Source organism: Salvia hispanica, chromosome 4, assembly GCF_029641045.1.
Source record: "Salvia hispanica isolate PSC_SH4W2 chromosome 4, Shi_PSC_v1, whole genome shotgun sequence".
NCBI lineage: Eukaryota > Viridiplantae > Streptophyta > Magnoliopsida > Lamiales > Lamiaceae > Salvia > Salvia hispanica.
Genome location: NC_142695.1, coordinates 56,636,028 through 56,651,069, shown reverse-complemented (window position 1 = coordinate 56,651,069; position 15,042 = coordinate 56,636,028). Strand labels below are relative to the sequence as shown.

General features: G+C 33.5%; 1 protein-coding gene and 1 pseudogene across 3 annotated transcripts; one reads left to right on the top strand and one right to left on the bottom strand.

Annotated features, from left to right (window-relative positions):
- Nucleotides 1–247: 247 nt before the first annotated feature.
- On the bottom strand, nucleotides 248–2,751 carry LOC125193577 (uncharacterized). 2 transcript variants are annotated; one of them, XM_048091401.2, is made up of 4 exons: nucleotides 2,655–2,751; nucleotides 899–2,076; nucleotides 737–803; nucleotides 248–539 (listed from the first exon to the last, which is right to left on the bottom strand). In XM_048091401.2, exons 2-4 carry the CDS (start codon nucleotides 2,029–2,031, stop codon nucleotides 372–374), a joined length of 1,368 nt encoding a protein of 455 aa, XP_047947358.2. In that variant the 5' UTR covers nucleotides 2,032–2,076; nucleotides 2,655–2,751; the 3' UTR covers nucleotides 248–371. The 2 variants fall into 2 exon arrangements, with proteins under 2 accessions (XP_047947358.2, XP_047947359.2); XM_048091402.2 differs by having other exon boundaries at nucleotides 398–535.
- Nucleotides 2,752–7,720: 4,969 nt separating this feature from the next.
- LOC125193829 (uncharacterized) lies at nucleotides 7,721–15,042 on the top strand (annotated as a pseudogene). The gene is made up of 6 exons (XR_016128819.1): nucleotides 7,721–8,576; nucleotides 10,135–10,347; nucleotides 10,527–10,748; nucleotides 10,878–11,021; nucleotides 12,620–14,423; nucleotides 14,529–15,042. The product of XR_016128819.1 is annotated as an uncharacterized LOC125193829 (transcript).

Below are 15,042 nucleotides of genomic sequence, written 5' to 3'. Positions count from 1 at the left end.
AGACTTCGTCAAATATTTTGCCCACGCTTGGCACATAAATTCCATCATTTTTTGTTGATAATTTTTTTTTTAACATTGTGCGGATTTATTTCACATTTTATATAAAATCGTCAATTTATTTATTTGATGTTTACGAATTACTATAAAAATTTAATCCCATATCCAATTTTAAGAAACTTCATCAAATACAAACACATGTAAAAGGATATCTCTATTTTCTAATTTAACAAGAAAACCGATCATAATCATGCAATTGATCATCAATTTAACTCATGATGAAATAGACAAATTCATTCAAAGAGTTAATCAGCAATTTCACTCTTTATAGACAAAATTAGACAGCCAACTATAGACCAACCAAAAATTGCTGTCTATATACCTTCACTACCATCCTCCAAGTAGCCAAGCTGCACAAACTTCTGAGTCCTCCATTTATCCTTAAGATCAGCCGGGGTCCGAGTCGGGTCGAACTTTTCGCTCTCATCCAAGATTTTCTTCCAAGGGATGTTCACTCCCACCTGATATTCTCTCACTCCTTCCTATAGCAAACAGAAATCGTTAACCGAATCACTCAACCGGTTCCAAAGCCAAAGTCGGAAGAATGTCAAGTCAATGTAGAATAGTAATTTTCGAATACGAAGGCATAAGGTATGGTTTCGTTAGCAGATTTTATGATATAACCGCGTTAAAAAAAACGAAAGAAGCTTTTAACAGCGTTTCAAGAATCAACATTTACCCTGAGTGCTTCTTCTTCTTCCTCCGTCCACATCAGTCTACTACGTTTCCTGCTGCCAGGCGTGTCGCTACCTCAGCAAGTGATTAGTTCCTGTCAGTAAGGATGCATATACAAGAAAAGGCAGATTTCGAACATAGCTAGTAATTTATACTATAATCTTACGATTTTTTGGATTGTATTTCAGATTTGCTCAACCTCCTAGCTGAACTCAATTTTATAACTACTTTTCTCTTTCCCATAGCCGAAGATGGACTCCTAGCAGATTTCTTGGCAGGAGTAGAAGTTGGAGATGCGTGCTTCTTCTTATCGCTAAATTTACTTTGCAGGACTGAAATAGCATTGGACTCTTTGTCCACAAGCGTGATCCTTTTTGGTACTCTCGTAGCTCTTGCACGCCCAGTGAGTGTGGAGTCTTCGTTGGTGGAAGATAACGAAGTTCCAAAATCCTTCCCCTGAGCATTTTCTTCTTCATCAGAAGCTTCCCGTTCCTCTTCCTCAGCATTTTCCTCTTCCACAGAAGCTTCACGTTCCTCTTCCCGAATCTGTTTCTCTCCCACAGCTATATCGCCATTTCCCCTGTTCAAATCAAGCGAACGATCCTCATCTTTAGAGCCACCAGAAGATTCAGAATCTTCTTCGACCTTTTCCTCTTCACGAGGTTGATCAATAACCCTGTCATTGTTAGCCTTATTTTTACCATCCTCACATAATCCATTATTCACATTCGACTGATTTCGCCCATTCTCTTCACACGTCTTACTTTCTCGCATACCATTTTCACTTTTACCATACTCACATAATCCATTATTCACATTCGACTGATTTCGCCCATTCTCTTCACACGTCTTACTTTCTCGCATACCCTTCTCACTTTTACCATCCTCACATAATCCATTATTCACATTCGACTGATTTCGCCCATTCTCTTCACACGTCTTATTTTCTCGCATACCCTTTTCACTTTTACCATCCTCACATAATCCATTATTCACATTCGACTGATCTCGCCCATTCTCTTCACACGTCTTGTTTTCTCGCATATCCTTTTCACTGCCATCCATAAAGATCAACAAAGCCTTCTTTTTCGCCAGAGAAAATTCTCTAGCTTTGCGCGTCTCAGCAACAGCTTGCTTGTACACACAATAGGGGCAATAGAAGCGCCCGGCATCATCTAACCTAGCCGGACCGCCCAAACACCGCTCATGAACAGCCAAAGGACAGCCGATTTCATTGCAAAGCAGCACATTCCCACCTTTATCACATTTTATGCACAAATGCCTCTCCGACCAATCCATTTCAACCGAAACACCACCCCCTTCCGCCCTCACACGATCACAGCTCTGTGCATTACGATATTACATCAATTAGACATACAATTAATCCATCAAACACCTTCACAAAGCAATGATCTAGTTTAACAGCAGCAAATTCTTCAACCACACAGCAATTGAACTCAACCACAAGGGGGAAAAAAAGGCTATTTTCAATGTTTTTAAGGGTAAAATGAAATGTATAGAAACATTAAAACAGGGTAAGCTATCATTTTCCCCAAATTTGTAGTAGTAAACTTTCAAAACTCAAAACTCAAAACACAATAAACACTAACTAAATACAGATTTTTAATTATCTGATTCAGCCTAAATGCAACAAATTAAGCAGCAAAACATGAATGAAACAGTAATCCATTCCAACAGCCAAATGCTCCTAAAAAGATGCAACAATCAGAAATTATTTTGATGAACTGAAATAAAATGATTAAAAAATAAATGTCTACCAAAAATCAGAAACGCCTCGGCATTTGCAAATTTTAATAGTGAAATTGAACAGACAGAGTAACGAATACGCACAAATTCACGCAGCAAAATCAAATTTCATGGATTTGTAAATGCTAAATTGCTGTAAAAATGAGAAGTTGTACCGGTGGCGAAGGAAATTCCAGCTAGAAGAGAAGGCTATTTAGCTACAATTACTGTATGTAAAAAACTAAAATCAATGTGGCAAATTTTAAATTTAGGGTTTTTCATAGTCAAAGGATACCGATTTGTGGGTTATTAATTGTATGTACATATATTAATTTAAGATTGTGATCAATTGGGATTTTTTTATTGTAATTGAGTAATTGAGAAGCATTATTTTATTGAATGAATGTCCAAAATTTGTCATATGAAAGATATTTTTAAATTAATTAATTATGAAATGGCAAAATGATAGTTTCATGGTACTTCAATAAATACTTTTTTTAAATTTTAATTTTAATTTTAATTTTTTAAAAATATATATATATATATATATATATATATATATATATATATATTTTATTTTTTTGTCAACTACATTTATAATTCATGTAGGGGAGGGAATTCAGTTAGTTCGGTTCCGATCGAACCAATTAGTCGATTAATCGATTCCCATTTTTTTTTTCAAAATCCAGAACCGAAACCGAACCCTTTGTCGGTTAGATTCCCTATATATATATAAAAGTTAATTCGATATTCACAAAATCTCACATTAACACTTTATACACCATGACACTTATTAGAAATGGACCACTCACCCCTTAAAAAGCCTCATAAGGGGGAGGGTTATCCATACTTATATAGGTGAGCTAGGATCATCACCAAGTCGATATGGGACAAAATTAGGACCAAAATGATAAAATAGTCATACGTTAAGGACCACATTTGGCCCTTACTCAAAAATTTATTCCATCTTTCGAAGAAGAATAGTCCGTTGCGCGTTGACGAAGACTCAAACATCGATTTCACATTTATAATACTTAAATAATAGCACTCTTCGTCCGATTTGTAGCTAGTCGCGTTCTTTTTTGGGTTGTTTTCCATATAGTCGAATCATATCTTTTTTAGGAAAAACGCAACATATCTCATCTCTTTTACTTTGTTCGTTTTTCATTTCTTTACATACTTTATTAAATTATCATACTTTACTTTCTCTCTATTTAACTCAATTAACATAATTTTCTAAAATCTCTTACCAAAAAATTGTCTCTACTATATAGAGAGACGAATGAAGTACTACCTCCGTCCCTCAAAATTTGCTACACTTTGACTCGACACGGATTTTAAGAAATGTAATGGAATGTGGGTCATACTTTTAAAGTATTAGTTTTATAATAAAATGTGAGTAGGAATGGGTTAGTGGAATATGAGGTCCACTACCAAAAATGGTAAAAGTGAAGTGTCAAATTTTCAGGGACAGACCAAAATAGTAAACTGTATCAAATTTTCAGGGACGGAGGTAGTAGCACGTAGTATCTTGTAGCAGAAGGGCAGTGAAAATCTATTTAATTTTTTTTTATTAATAGCTAGGCAATTCTGTTGAGGTACATTAGAATAAAATTAGGCTTGTGAGATAATAAGAAACAAAAGATTAGGATAAGATTAGACTTGTAAATCATTAATGTACAAATCGGATTCCGATCAAATAGTAAGAAAATTATCCTTCAAAATCTTAATCTCAAAATTTAGAAAAATTCAGCCTCCATTTGGATTTTCCGGCATGTACCCCCAACTCCCTAAATTTAATTATATTGATAAATTAAAATATTTATCAATAGTTATCATAAGAATAATTTATGTTTTTATTTTAGTTAAACTAAATAGAAGATGGATTGTCGAAATATTAGGATTTATGTTTAATATTTTAGTTAAACATCTTCTATTATTTTTATATTAACCTAATTGAGAAATTAGGATTTACTTTAGTTTAACTAAAATATTTTACTTCTTTAATAATTTATGTTTTTATTTTCGTTTGATAAGTATTTTAATTTATCAATCTAATTAAATTTACAATATTTATGGATTAAATGAAAATAATATTTTAATATAAAAGAAACATAGTACATAGTACTCCCTCCGTCCCACATTTGTAGTAACATTTTTAGTTATGGCACGGGTTTTAAGGAATTGGTGGAGTGTGTAATTAATGAAGTGAGAGGTGAAGTGTGTAATAAATGAAATGAGATAGTGGAGTGAGATGATGGAGTGTGTAATAAATGAAGTGAGTTGGTTGAAGGTGAGTCCCTCTTTGACTTTTTGATTTTTTATTTTTGTTTTGATTTATTTTAATATAGATAATGGCATTTGGGTGTAATTTTAGTGAATAATGAAGTAAAATTTTATGTGCAAATATGGTAAATTCTAATGTTACTCCAAATGTGGGACGGACTTTTATGGCAAATTGTTACTCTAAATCTGGGACGGAGGGAGTAATAAAAATGAGAATGACTAAAAAAACCCTTGGAATTACATTTAGGTTAGAAGTGAGGGGAAAAGAGTATAAAAGACTCAAAATAGTAAAAAAGAATCTGAAATGATATTATACCCATACGTAGAGGCTTACAATGCATTTTTTTTAAATATGGATACCTCTAGCGTTCGACTAGTCATACGTAGAGGCCAATTTTGTAGTTCACTCTATATAAAGAAAAGAAAGAAAGGTGTTCTCCATATTTGAAATTAGAAAGTAAATAATAGAACCATAAATGAAGGTAAATGCAAATATTGGGCTTCAGATTTTTGTAAGTGTGATTCCTGCCCCTTTTTAAAGCCCATATCTTATCGGGCCAAGCCCATAATAGCTGAAGGTTTGCTAGAAATCGGCCCCAATCAAATTTTGTTAACTACTTGCCATTAATTAACTCTTTTTGTGTTAATTAAATCTAATTATTTCCTTCCTTTCGCTTATATTAAAAAAAATTATTTATATGATCTACCTTTTCATTTATTTTACTTTATTCTTTTCTCGTTAACTCTCAAAACAATACTATAAAAAATCACGTATCCAAAAGCAAATGTATTATTTCTAATGGAATGGATGAAGTATTACTCCCTTCATCCCACTCAAGCTGTCCATTTTTTACTTGGAAATAAGTCTCTTCCTCTTCACGTCTCATTAAAATATTCAACTACTCTTTTCTCTTTATTTTCTCCACCAAACAACTCCTCCTAAAATCCTATGTCACTCAAGAATATAGACATCAGTTAATTGTAAAAATGCACTGTTTGATAGATTTATTTTCCTGTTTAACGTAAAACAAGTTTTTGAAGACTTGAGCCGACGACGACCCAGCCTCATTTGCCCTGTTGATCACGTAAAAGGCATTGTTGAAATAGTTTTCCCAGAATTTCGTCAATATGTATAAATATCTTATAACAATCCAAAATCATAATGTCGTAGTTGATACATAAGTATTGTTCGCATAATTTTAACCAAAAAAAAAAAAAATGTTATAGACGGCAAAATTTTAGATGAATTTTATAGCCATAAGTATCAAACTATTTATATCGATCTCTGAGCCAGTCAAAAACCCAAAACTCATCCATGCTAGATCTTCACTACTTATGTTTCTCATATTTTCGAACACAGTTTTGTTTTTGTGACATTTCAATAAGCACTGCAAAAAAGTAGTATTCCGTCCATTCCATAATAAAGTTATTTTATTAATATTTTGATATATTTCATAATAGTGGAGTCATTTCCTTTTTGATAAATATCTACACATTTCTCTCACTTTCTTTACTTAGTTTTACTTCATTCTCTCTTCCTCTCTCCACCTTTTTATTTCTTACTTTATTCTTTCAACTCACTTAACATAATTTTTCTTAAACCGCGTGCCGAAAAGAAATGTCTCCGCTGCCGCGGAACAGAGAGATAATTTTTAAGGGCACAAAAATTGAGAAGCAATTTGAAATTTTTTAAAAGAAATAATAGTTTAGGATGCAAAATAAAGCGTATCTAATTTAAGGACAAATTAACTTAATTTTTTACTTTTTTAGGGCATTTCAATTTGCATTTTCTAATTTTAACTGTGACACCAATAATAAGGACAATTTCTTAAGCATTGGTCGTATATTTAAAAACCCAAATTAACGTCCTTAGCGTCCTTAATCCTTAACAGATTCTTTTGTTGTAGTTAAGCCTTGCACTAATTAAGTTGAGATAGCAATTATACATTGCCTGCAACTTTATTTATTCTTGATGTGGGATGCGATTAATTTGTACTTCAATGACATGTAGAAGGGCAAATCCGATTGAATTTTTTTTCTGCAAAAATAATTGCGAACAAGATTAGGGTTTTAGGATAATACACAAGAAAACAAAATATGAGAACAAGATTATACTCTCTCCCTTCCCAGATAATTCGACTCACTTTGACCGGGCACGGGTTTTAAGAAATATAATGAAAAGTGAGTTGAAAAAGTTGGTGGGATGTGGGTCATACTTTTAAAGTATTAGTTTTATAATAAAATGTGAGTAGAAATGAGTTAGTGAAATATGAGGTTCACTCCCAAAAATGGTAAAAGTGAAATGAGTCAAATTATCTTGGACAGACCGAAATGGAATACTGGGTCAAATTATTTGGTACAGAGGGAGTATAGTGAACTTATGATAATCAAATAATAAGAAAAATATTCAAAATCTAGAAAATTTAACCTTGGTATTTTTCCAACCCCAACTCCATATGTAATTATGCATCGATATGGAGATAAGTGTCATCCCAACTGAATTGTATTTTGACATAAGTGAGACTTTTTTTATTTTTTATTAATAAAATCTCTAATTTTAATTAGCTATCCAAACTTTTCTCTGTATACAAAAAATACTTCCCACTAAGGAAAGGTTGAGTTGACTACGACGACTCACATTTATCTTCATATTTGTGAATCTAATTGAAACCACATATATATAGACATCTTGATAGTCTGGAAATTGTTTTCATTTGTTTCTTAACCTGTTCTTAATTTTGTTAGTACACATAAATTTCCACACAAGAATCCTTCTCATCGTCATATATACGTTTACAAGAATCCGATTAAATTCCACATGCTTATTTTGGCGTATATTTCATTGAACAAATCAAATGGAATCAAATAATATCAACAAAAAATTAAAATTATAATTAAAAATCATACTCCGTTTATATAAAAGGATTACCATAAAGAGTCTGTTATAAAGAACACCGTCTACCAAATGAAACTAACCAGAAAAGAAATGGAGAGTTTTACTTTTACCTTTGCTCTTTCAGTGTTATTATTAAACAGCTTTGCTTTCTCCTTTAGCATTGTCGCAGATAAATATGCACTCATTTCCTTCAAAAACTCCATCACTTCCGACCCTTATTCTATTTTGAGCACCAATTGGACGCAAAACACATCAGTCTGTAATTGGATTGGTGTGTCGTGCGGCCTCAGACACCACCGTGTCACAGCTCTTAATATCTCTAGCTACGGCCTTGTTGGAACTGTTGCTCCACATCTTGGAAACCTTACGTTTCTCAGATATTTGGACATCAGTTTCAACAGTTTCACGGGGATCTTACCCTCTGAGCTATCTAAACTGCATCGGTTGAAGGTGATGAATGTGGGAGTCAATTCATTCACCGGAGAAATACCAACATGGATTGGCAGTTTACCTCAACTAGAGAAACTCTATATGTACAACAACACTTTCTTAGGTACAATTCCTGCATCTTTGTCTAACAGTTCTAAGCTCCAAATGTTATACTTGGACAATAATCAGTTGAATGGGTCCATACCACATGGTATTTTCAATGTATCTTCCCTGAGAGATATTAGAATTAGCTCTAATAGTCTAACAGGTGTGCTCCCAAGTGATATGTGCAATAGTCTCCAAAATATTGAAGTACTTTATATTTGGAACAACCAACTTTGTGGAGAAATTCCACCAAATATATGGAAATGCAGACACCTTCAGCAGCTGGCATTATCTCAAAATCATTTCAATGGAAAAATCCCAAGCGAAATTGGAAGTTTGAGTATGCTTAGAGAGTTGTACCTGGGCTTAAACGATTTCAGAGGTGCACACATCTCTTTTTAATTACCTCTATATGTGATTTCTACATTATTATCTCAGGGATGTATTAGTATGACAATACTTCTTAAAATGACAACGTAACACCAACGGTAGCATGCAATGTTATAAACGCTGCAATGCAATATACTCCCTCCGTCCCACTTTAGCAGTCCCATTGACTTTTCTGCCTTTTTTTTGTAAAAATGATAAAAAATAGTTAAAGAGGAGAAATGATAAATTAAAAGAGAGAATAATATAGAGAAGAGTCTTATCTACATTATTGTCTCTCTTACTTTACCCCACTTCAACTATTTTTTACCATTTTTACAAAAAAAGGACAGAAAAGTCAATGGAACTGCTAAAGCGGGGCGGAGGGAGTACATTATAACGCTATATGGCAGTGTAGTGTTTATAATATTGCTTGTTGCATTTATAACATTGCATGCTACGTTGGTATTACGTTATTACTATAAGAGTGGTGTCACCCTGACGCACCCCTACTATCTCATCCTTTAAATATAGCAACTTTTGAAATAACACGTTTTTTAATACACAATTGTAAAGTAAGAAAGATAGAAGAAAAATGTAGTGTACGTAGTGTTAATAAATTGTGTTTATCTACATTATTATAGGTAATATTTTGTTCAAAACTTTCCTAAAATATAAAATGCATAAATTAAGAGACGAGTCAAAATAAAAATAATTATTATTTTTAAAAGACGGGAGTAGTATATCATTGCTATAACAATTCATATTAGACACGCAACTCTTACCACTCTATAAAATAAGTTCATGGTCATTGGTCCCTGATTCAAAATTCTAAAGGTGACAAAATGTTAGATTTTTTACTTTATCCACCATATATATACTCCATCCGTTCCATAAAAATATGAGCAATAAGTATGACATAGGAATTAAGACAAAATTGGTAAAGTAAGAGAGATGAAGAGAATGATATGTTAGTAAGAGACAGGAGGGGATTGTTAGTTAAAGTAGTGTTAGTGGACAGTGAGACCTATATTATTAAATTGTTCGATGCATTTCAAACATACGAAGCCGAAAACGTCAACATACGATGAAATTTGGCTATCAAACGACGAAATCATAATTTTATGGGTTTTTCGAATTTTATTTTAATTCTTATAATTTCATTTAATTTGTTTTTTTAAATTACGTTTTATTGTTTTTCCATTAGTTTGATATTATTGAATAAAAATCATTTTTAAGAAATTATGCTTTCTTAGATTTTCCAATAAATTCAGTCATTCACGCAAATAAACAGTAATTTTATTATCATATACTATGATGTTTGTATCAAATTTAAATGCATAACTGAAAAGAGGCCGATTGAATATATGCTATAGAATAATAAAAATGATTATTTAATCAAATCAGTTTTCTGTATCAAACATATCTAAGCTCATAAAGGCCTCTTTAAACTGTTGTGTGAAGAGGCCTCTCATGGTTGAGAGTGGACTGCAAACCAAACTTACTCATAAACATATTGGGAAGATTTAATTATAGAGTTTCCTAATATCTTCTTTCAACGTCTATAATTGCAGGAATAATCCCCGAAGAAATAGGGAATCTTTCACAGCTAGAGGTGTTGAGGCTCAGAGGCTCCGGTCTGACCGGAAATATTCCATCTTCAGTGTTCAACATATCTTCATTGAAATGGATGGACCTCTCTAACAATAGTTTGTCTGGAAATATCCCAACTTTTCACCATCTTCCAAAGTTAGAGGGATTATATCTGTTTCATAACAATTTACAAGGTACGTTTATAATTTGAAATATCCTATACACCCCCTTTATTAACAAAATTTCTTCCATCGGAAACAAAACTATTTAGCCCTTTGTTTATTCAACTTTGTGTAAATTGTTGTGTAAATTGTGTTCAGTACTGATATTAGGGTTAACAAACTATTAGCTTTTATTTTTACCAACTTATTAGGTTGGCTGCCAAGTGATGTGTGCAGCAGCAATATGTCAAGCATGAAAACACTTGAACTCTATGAGAATCAACTTGAAGGGAAAATTCCACGAAATATATGGAAATGCACACATCTTGAGTACTTGATATTATACGGCAATAATTTCAGTGGTAACATCCCGTTAGAAATTGGAAACATGAGCATGCTTAGGTGGTTGGATTTGGGTATGAACGACTTTCAAGGTATACACATCTATTTTCATCACGATTTAATAGCAGTATTGTTTTTGGATATTCATAAGTTAAATTGCATATAATTCTTGAGATGATCAATGGTAGAATTTCACTGATGCATTTAACAACACAATTCAGGAGAAATTCCAGCAGAAATAGGGAAGCTTACACGACTAGAGACATTAAATATTCCATACGCCTCTCTAACTGGAAATATCCCATCATCCATTTTCAACATATCTTATTTGACAGACCTGGAACTGCGCTACAACAGCTTATCTGGTAATTATTAACTTCCTTGCTCGTTGTGATATATCATAGTTTCATGTGTATTTGTCTATTTGATGCATTATTTATTAGTATTAAATATACCTACAAACATACGGAGTATATCTAGTATAGCTGAAGGTCAGTACATGGATATCGAACATATGAAATAAGATTGCAACTGACTATCATATACTATGCGTCATCTACAATCTAGAGAGAGACAGGAGTGTTTGGTTTGATTTTAAAAACTAGAGATAAATAAATAAACAAATAAAAGAAAGCATAAAAACGAATAATACTATGTAGGCGAAAGAACGTACTAGAATTTTAAGATTTAAAAACATAATTACGAGCAATCATCCAATAAACTTCCTTGAATAACGGTCTCCAGAGTTATTAAGCCGGCGATCACTTGACTAAATTAAACCCCCTCCAGATGTGAGAAATCCGCATATTAGATGTTAAGATCAAACTCCACTTTAAATTTCTAAAAATCTAACTCCCAAAAATAATTAAAACCAATGACCTCACATGAAACCTCAACTCTCCCGAGTTCTATTGAATTAAAGTGTGAATTATCTCTTTTCCTAGTCAATTATTGGATTTCTATGAGTACTCTAATCAACTCTAATATGTACTAAAGAGGTAGCTAATATACATGGCACAAAGATAAATCAAATAACTACAAGAGCTAATAAGAAAAATCAATTCAATAACTTCACCAAACATTGACTGCACTGTGCAATGTTCGTAGAATGGTCATAACTTTCTCCACAGAACCCCGACTATGAAGTGCGAGATATCCATATGAAGCTCTTTCGAAGACAAAGAGAACAGTATGCATTAAACATTGAATGGACCTCAAGAATGCCGGAAATATTGGCTTAGATTGACGCTGCTACACCTTTTTTAAGTCTTTTTCAATAATTTCTCAACAAACTCGTCAAAGTATCAAAATGTAAAAATATGTGGAATAATGAACATAATATGCATGATTGACATTTTAAACGAGCCAAATCAAAGCCTTAAAAAATATGCAAAATCCGAAAAAGCATCATCCTTTTTTTGACTAATTTTATCTAAACTAGGTACTATTTCCGTCCACAAAATTAGTCTCATTTGCTATTTTTGGATATCCATAAAACATAGTTACATTTCTAAAAATGAAATGTTTCTCTCATACTTTACCTACTTTTTCTGATACAAAAAATTCATTTTAAAATTATTATTCAAAGTCTGTGTTTAGTTCAACAATGAGGCCTTTATGTAGGCAAAGGGAAATCCTAAATTTATGGAATGTAAAACTTAAAGGAAATAACTAAAGGGAAATAAACGAAAAGAAAATCCTAATTTGGTAGAAGGAAAAACTAATATTTTCCATCTACTAATTCTACTAACTAGGAAATAAATAAAAAATAATAATAATTTTCTCCCTACCACTCTTACATTATCTACTCTTTCTCTTTTTTTCTTATTTTATCAATTTTTCTCCTTCAAACTCGTGCCGTTTACAGAGTCTATTTTTTGTGAACGGATCGAGTAAAACATAAATGCATTGCTAAGTCTTACATATTCAATCTTGAAGAATATGTCATTCAATGAGTTTTCAGGTACTCTTCCTTCAAATTTGGGGATTTCACTTCTCAATCTCGTATGGTTTTGTTTGGGTTATAACAAACTTGATGGTCCAATTCCAAGCTCTATCAACAATGCTTCTAAACTTACCATTTTGTACATGGACAACAACTACTTCACTGGATCCATACCAGACTTTGGCAATTTGAAACGCCTACAAAGTATACATCTCAATCAGAATACTTTGAGTGGAGAGGAATCTTCAACCCAGGAGTTGACATTTCTCTCATCGTTAACCAAATGTCGAGATTTGAAGTACTTGGCAGTATCAGGAAATCCATTGAATGGTATCCTACCTGCTTCTATTGGGAACTTTTCCTCTTCTCTTCAAAGTATTTGGGCAGATAACAATCACATCAAAGGTTTCATTCCTTCTGAAATTGGAAACTTAAGTAGTGTATTGTTAATTGACCTGGGAGATAATCAGCTGCGTGGACCCATTCCACCATCAATTGGGAATATGAAGAAACTACAGAGAATGGGTCTTTATGAAAATAAGTTGGGAGGGTCTATCCCTAACGACGTTTGCCGAATGAATAGTTTGGGGGAATTGTACCTTAATGAAAACATGTTGGTTGGTCCAATACCTGAATGTTTGGGTGAAGTTAAATCCTTGAGATTGCTCAACTTAAGCTACAACCAATTGAACTCCACCATCCCTCCCAACTTGTGGAATCTTTCCTACCTCTTGGAATTGAGCTTGTCCTCAAATTATTTGAAGGGTCAATTGTCATCACAACTCGGAAATTTCAGGTTATATCCCTAGATCAATTGATAGTTGCCAGTCATTAGAATATCTCTCCTTATCAAATAATTTATTGGAGGGATCTATTCCCCAATCCTTTGGAAATGTTAGAAATTTGAGAGAACTAGATTTATCTTACAACAACCTTTCTGGATCTATACCCAAGTCATTAGATGACCTTCATTTTCTTGAGTATTTCAATGTTTCTAATAACAAATTGGTGGGGGAGATTCCAGATGGCGGTTGTTTTGGTAACTTGAGTGATAAGTCTTTTTCCAACAACCTTGCCCTTTGTGGCCCAATAAGATTTGAAGTTCCACCTTGCACAAAAGTTCATCATAGATCAAGAAGCTTGAAGAAATTGATGGTGCCTTTAGTGATTTTAGTTGGGACTATGGTGATTATCATCCTCGTGTTTCTAAAGAAACTTAAACCGAAGAAATCACCACTGCTTCCCAATGCTATTTTGCCGGTGACGGAATACAGAAAAGTTTCTTATATGGAACTACAACAGGGAACAAGTGGTTTTAATGAGAGCAACCTTCTTGGAAGAGGAAGTTTTGGTTCGGTATTTGTAGCAACACTTTCTGATGGGTTGAAAGTTGCAGTAAAAGTTTTCAACATGCAATTACAAGGAGCAGAAAAGAGCTTTAATACTGAAACTGGGATACTTGGGAGCATTCGACACAGAAACATAGTTCGAGTTATTGGATGTTGCAGTAGCCCAGAGTTTAAAGCACTGGTTCTCACATATATGCCGAATGGGAGCTTGGATAAATGGTTATATTCCAACATGCATTGTCTAGATCTTATCCAAAGACTGAAGATAGGAATAGACGTTGCGATAGCCTTGGAATATCTTCACCATGGCCATACATTCCCAGTTGTCCATTGTGATGTAAAGACAAACAATGTTTTGCTCGATCAAGACATGGTCGCTCATCTTGGTGATTTTGGCATTGGGAAGCTTTTTGACAACGAAGAAGTTGTCGTCCAAACACAAACATTGGCGACTATCGGCTATGCAGCACCAGGTGATGCATAATTCTAAACTGTTCATCTTTAATGATATTATAGTTTTTCCTTTTTAAAAATATCAATGTTTACTTGGATACTAATCATGCATGTTCCAAGGTTAGAGTTGGGAATGGAAGGGAGAGTGTCCACACATGGAGATGTGTACAGTTACGGGATAATGTTGCTCGAGATGTTTACAGGGAAGAAGCCAACAGATGATATGTTTGATGGGGAAATGAGGTTGAAAGAGTGGGTAAGTGAATCATTACATGAAAACTCAGTTCCTATTGCACCCGCTTTGCAATCTAGCGAAGATCAGGATTTCTGCGCAAAGGAGCAATGTGTGTTGTCAATTTTTGAGCTGGCAATGAAATGTTTAGCCACCGCACCTAATGAAAGAATCAACATGATTGAAGCAACGACTACTCTTCAGAGGATCTATGCAACAATGGTAACAGAAAAACGTCGTCCACCATATGCCTTTTCTGTTACTATTCGCGATAATGGGTTATGATGCTTGTACCATAGTGAACTTATATTGTGTACAAACTATGTCAATAGTTCATGTGGCATGTATAAGTTGTGAAGTTGGAATATGTGATGATGTTATAGTAAGAGTGGGAATGTGGAGGTGAA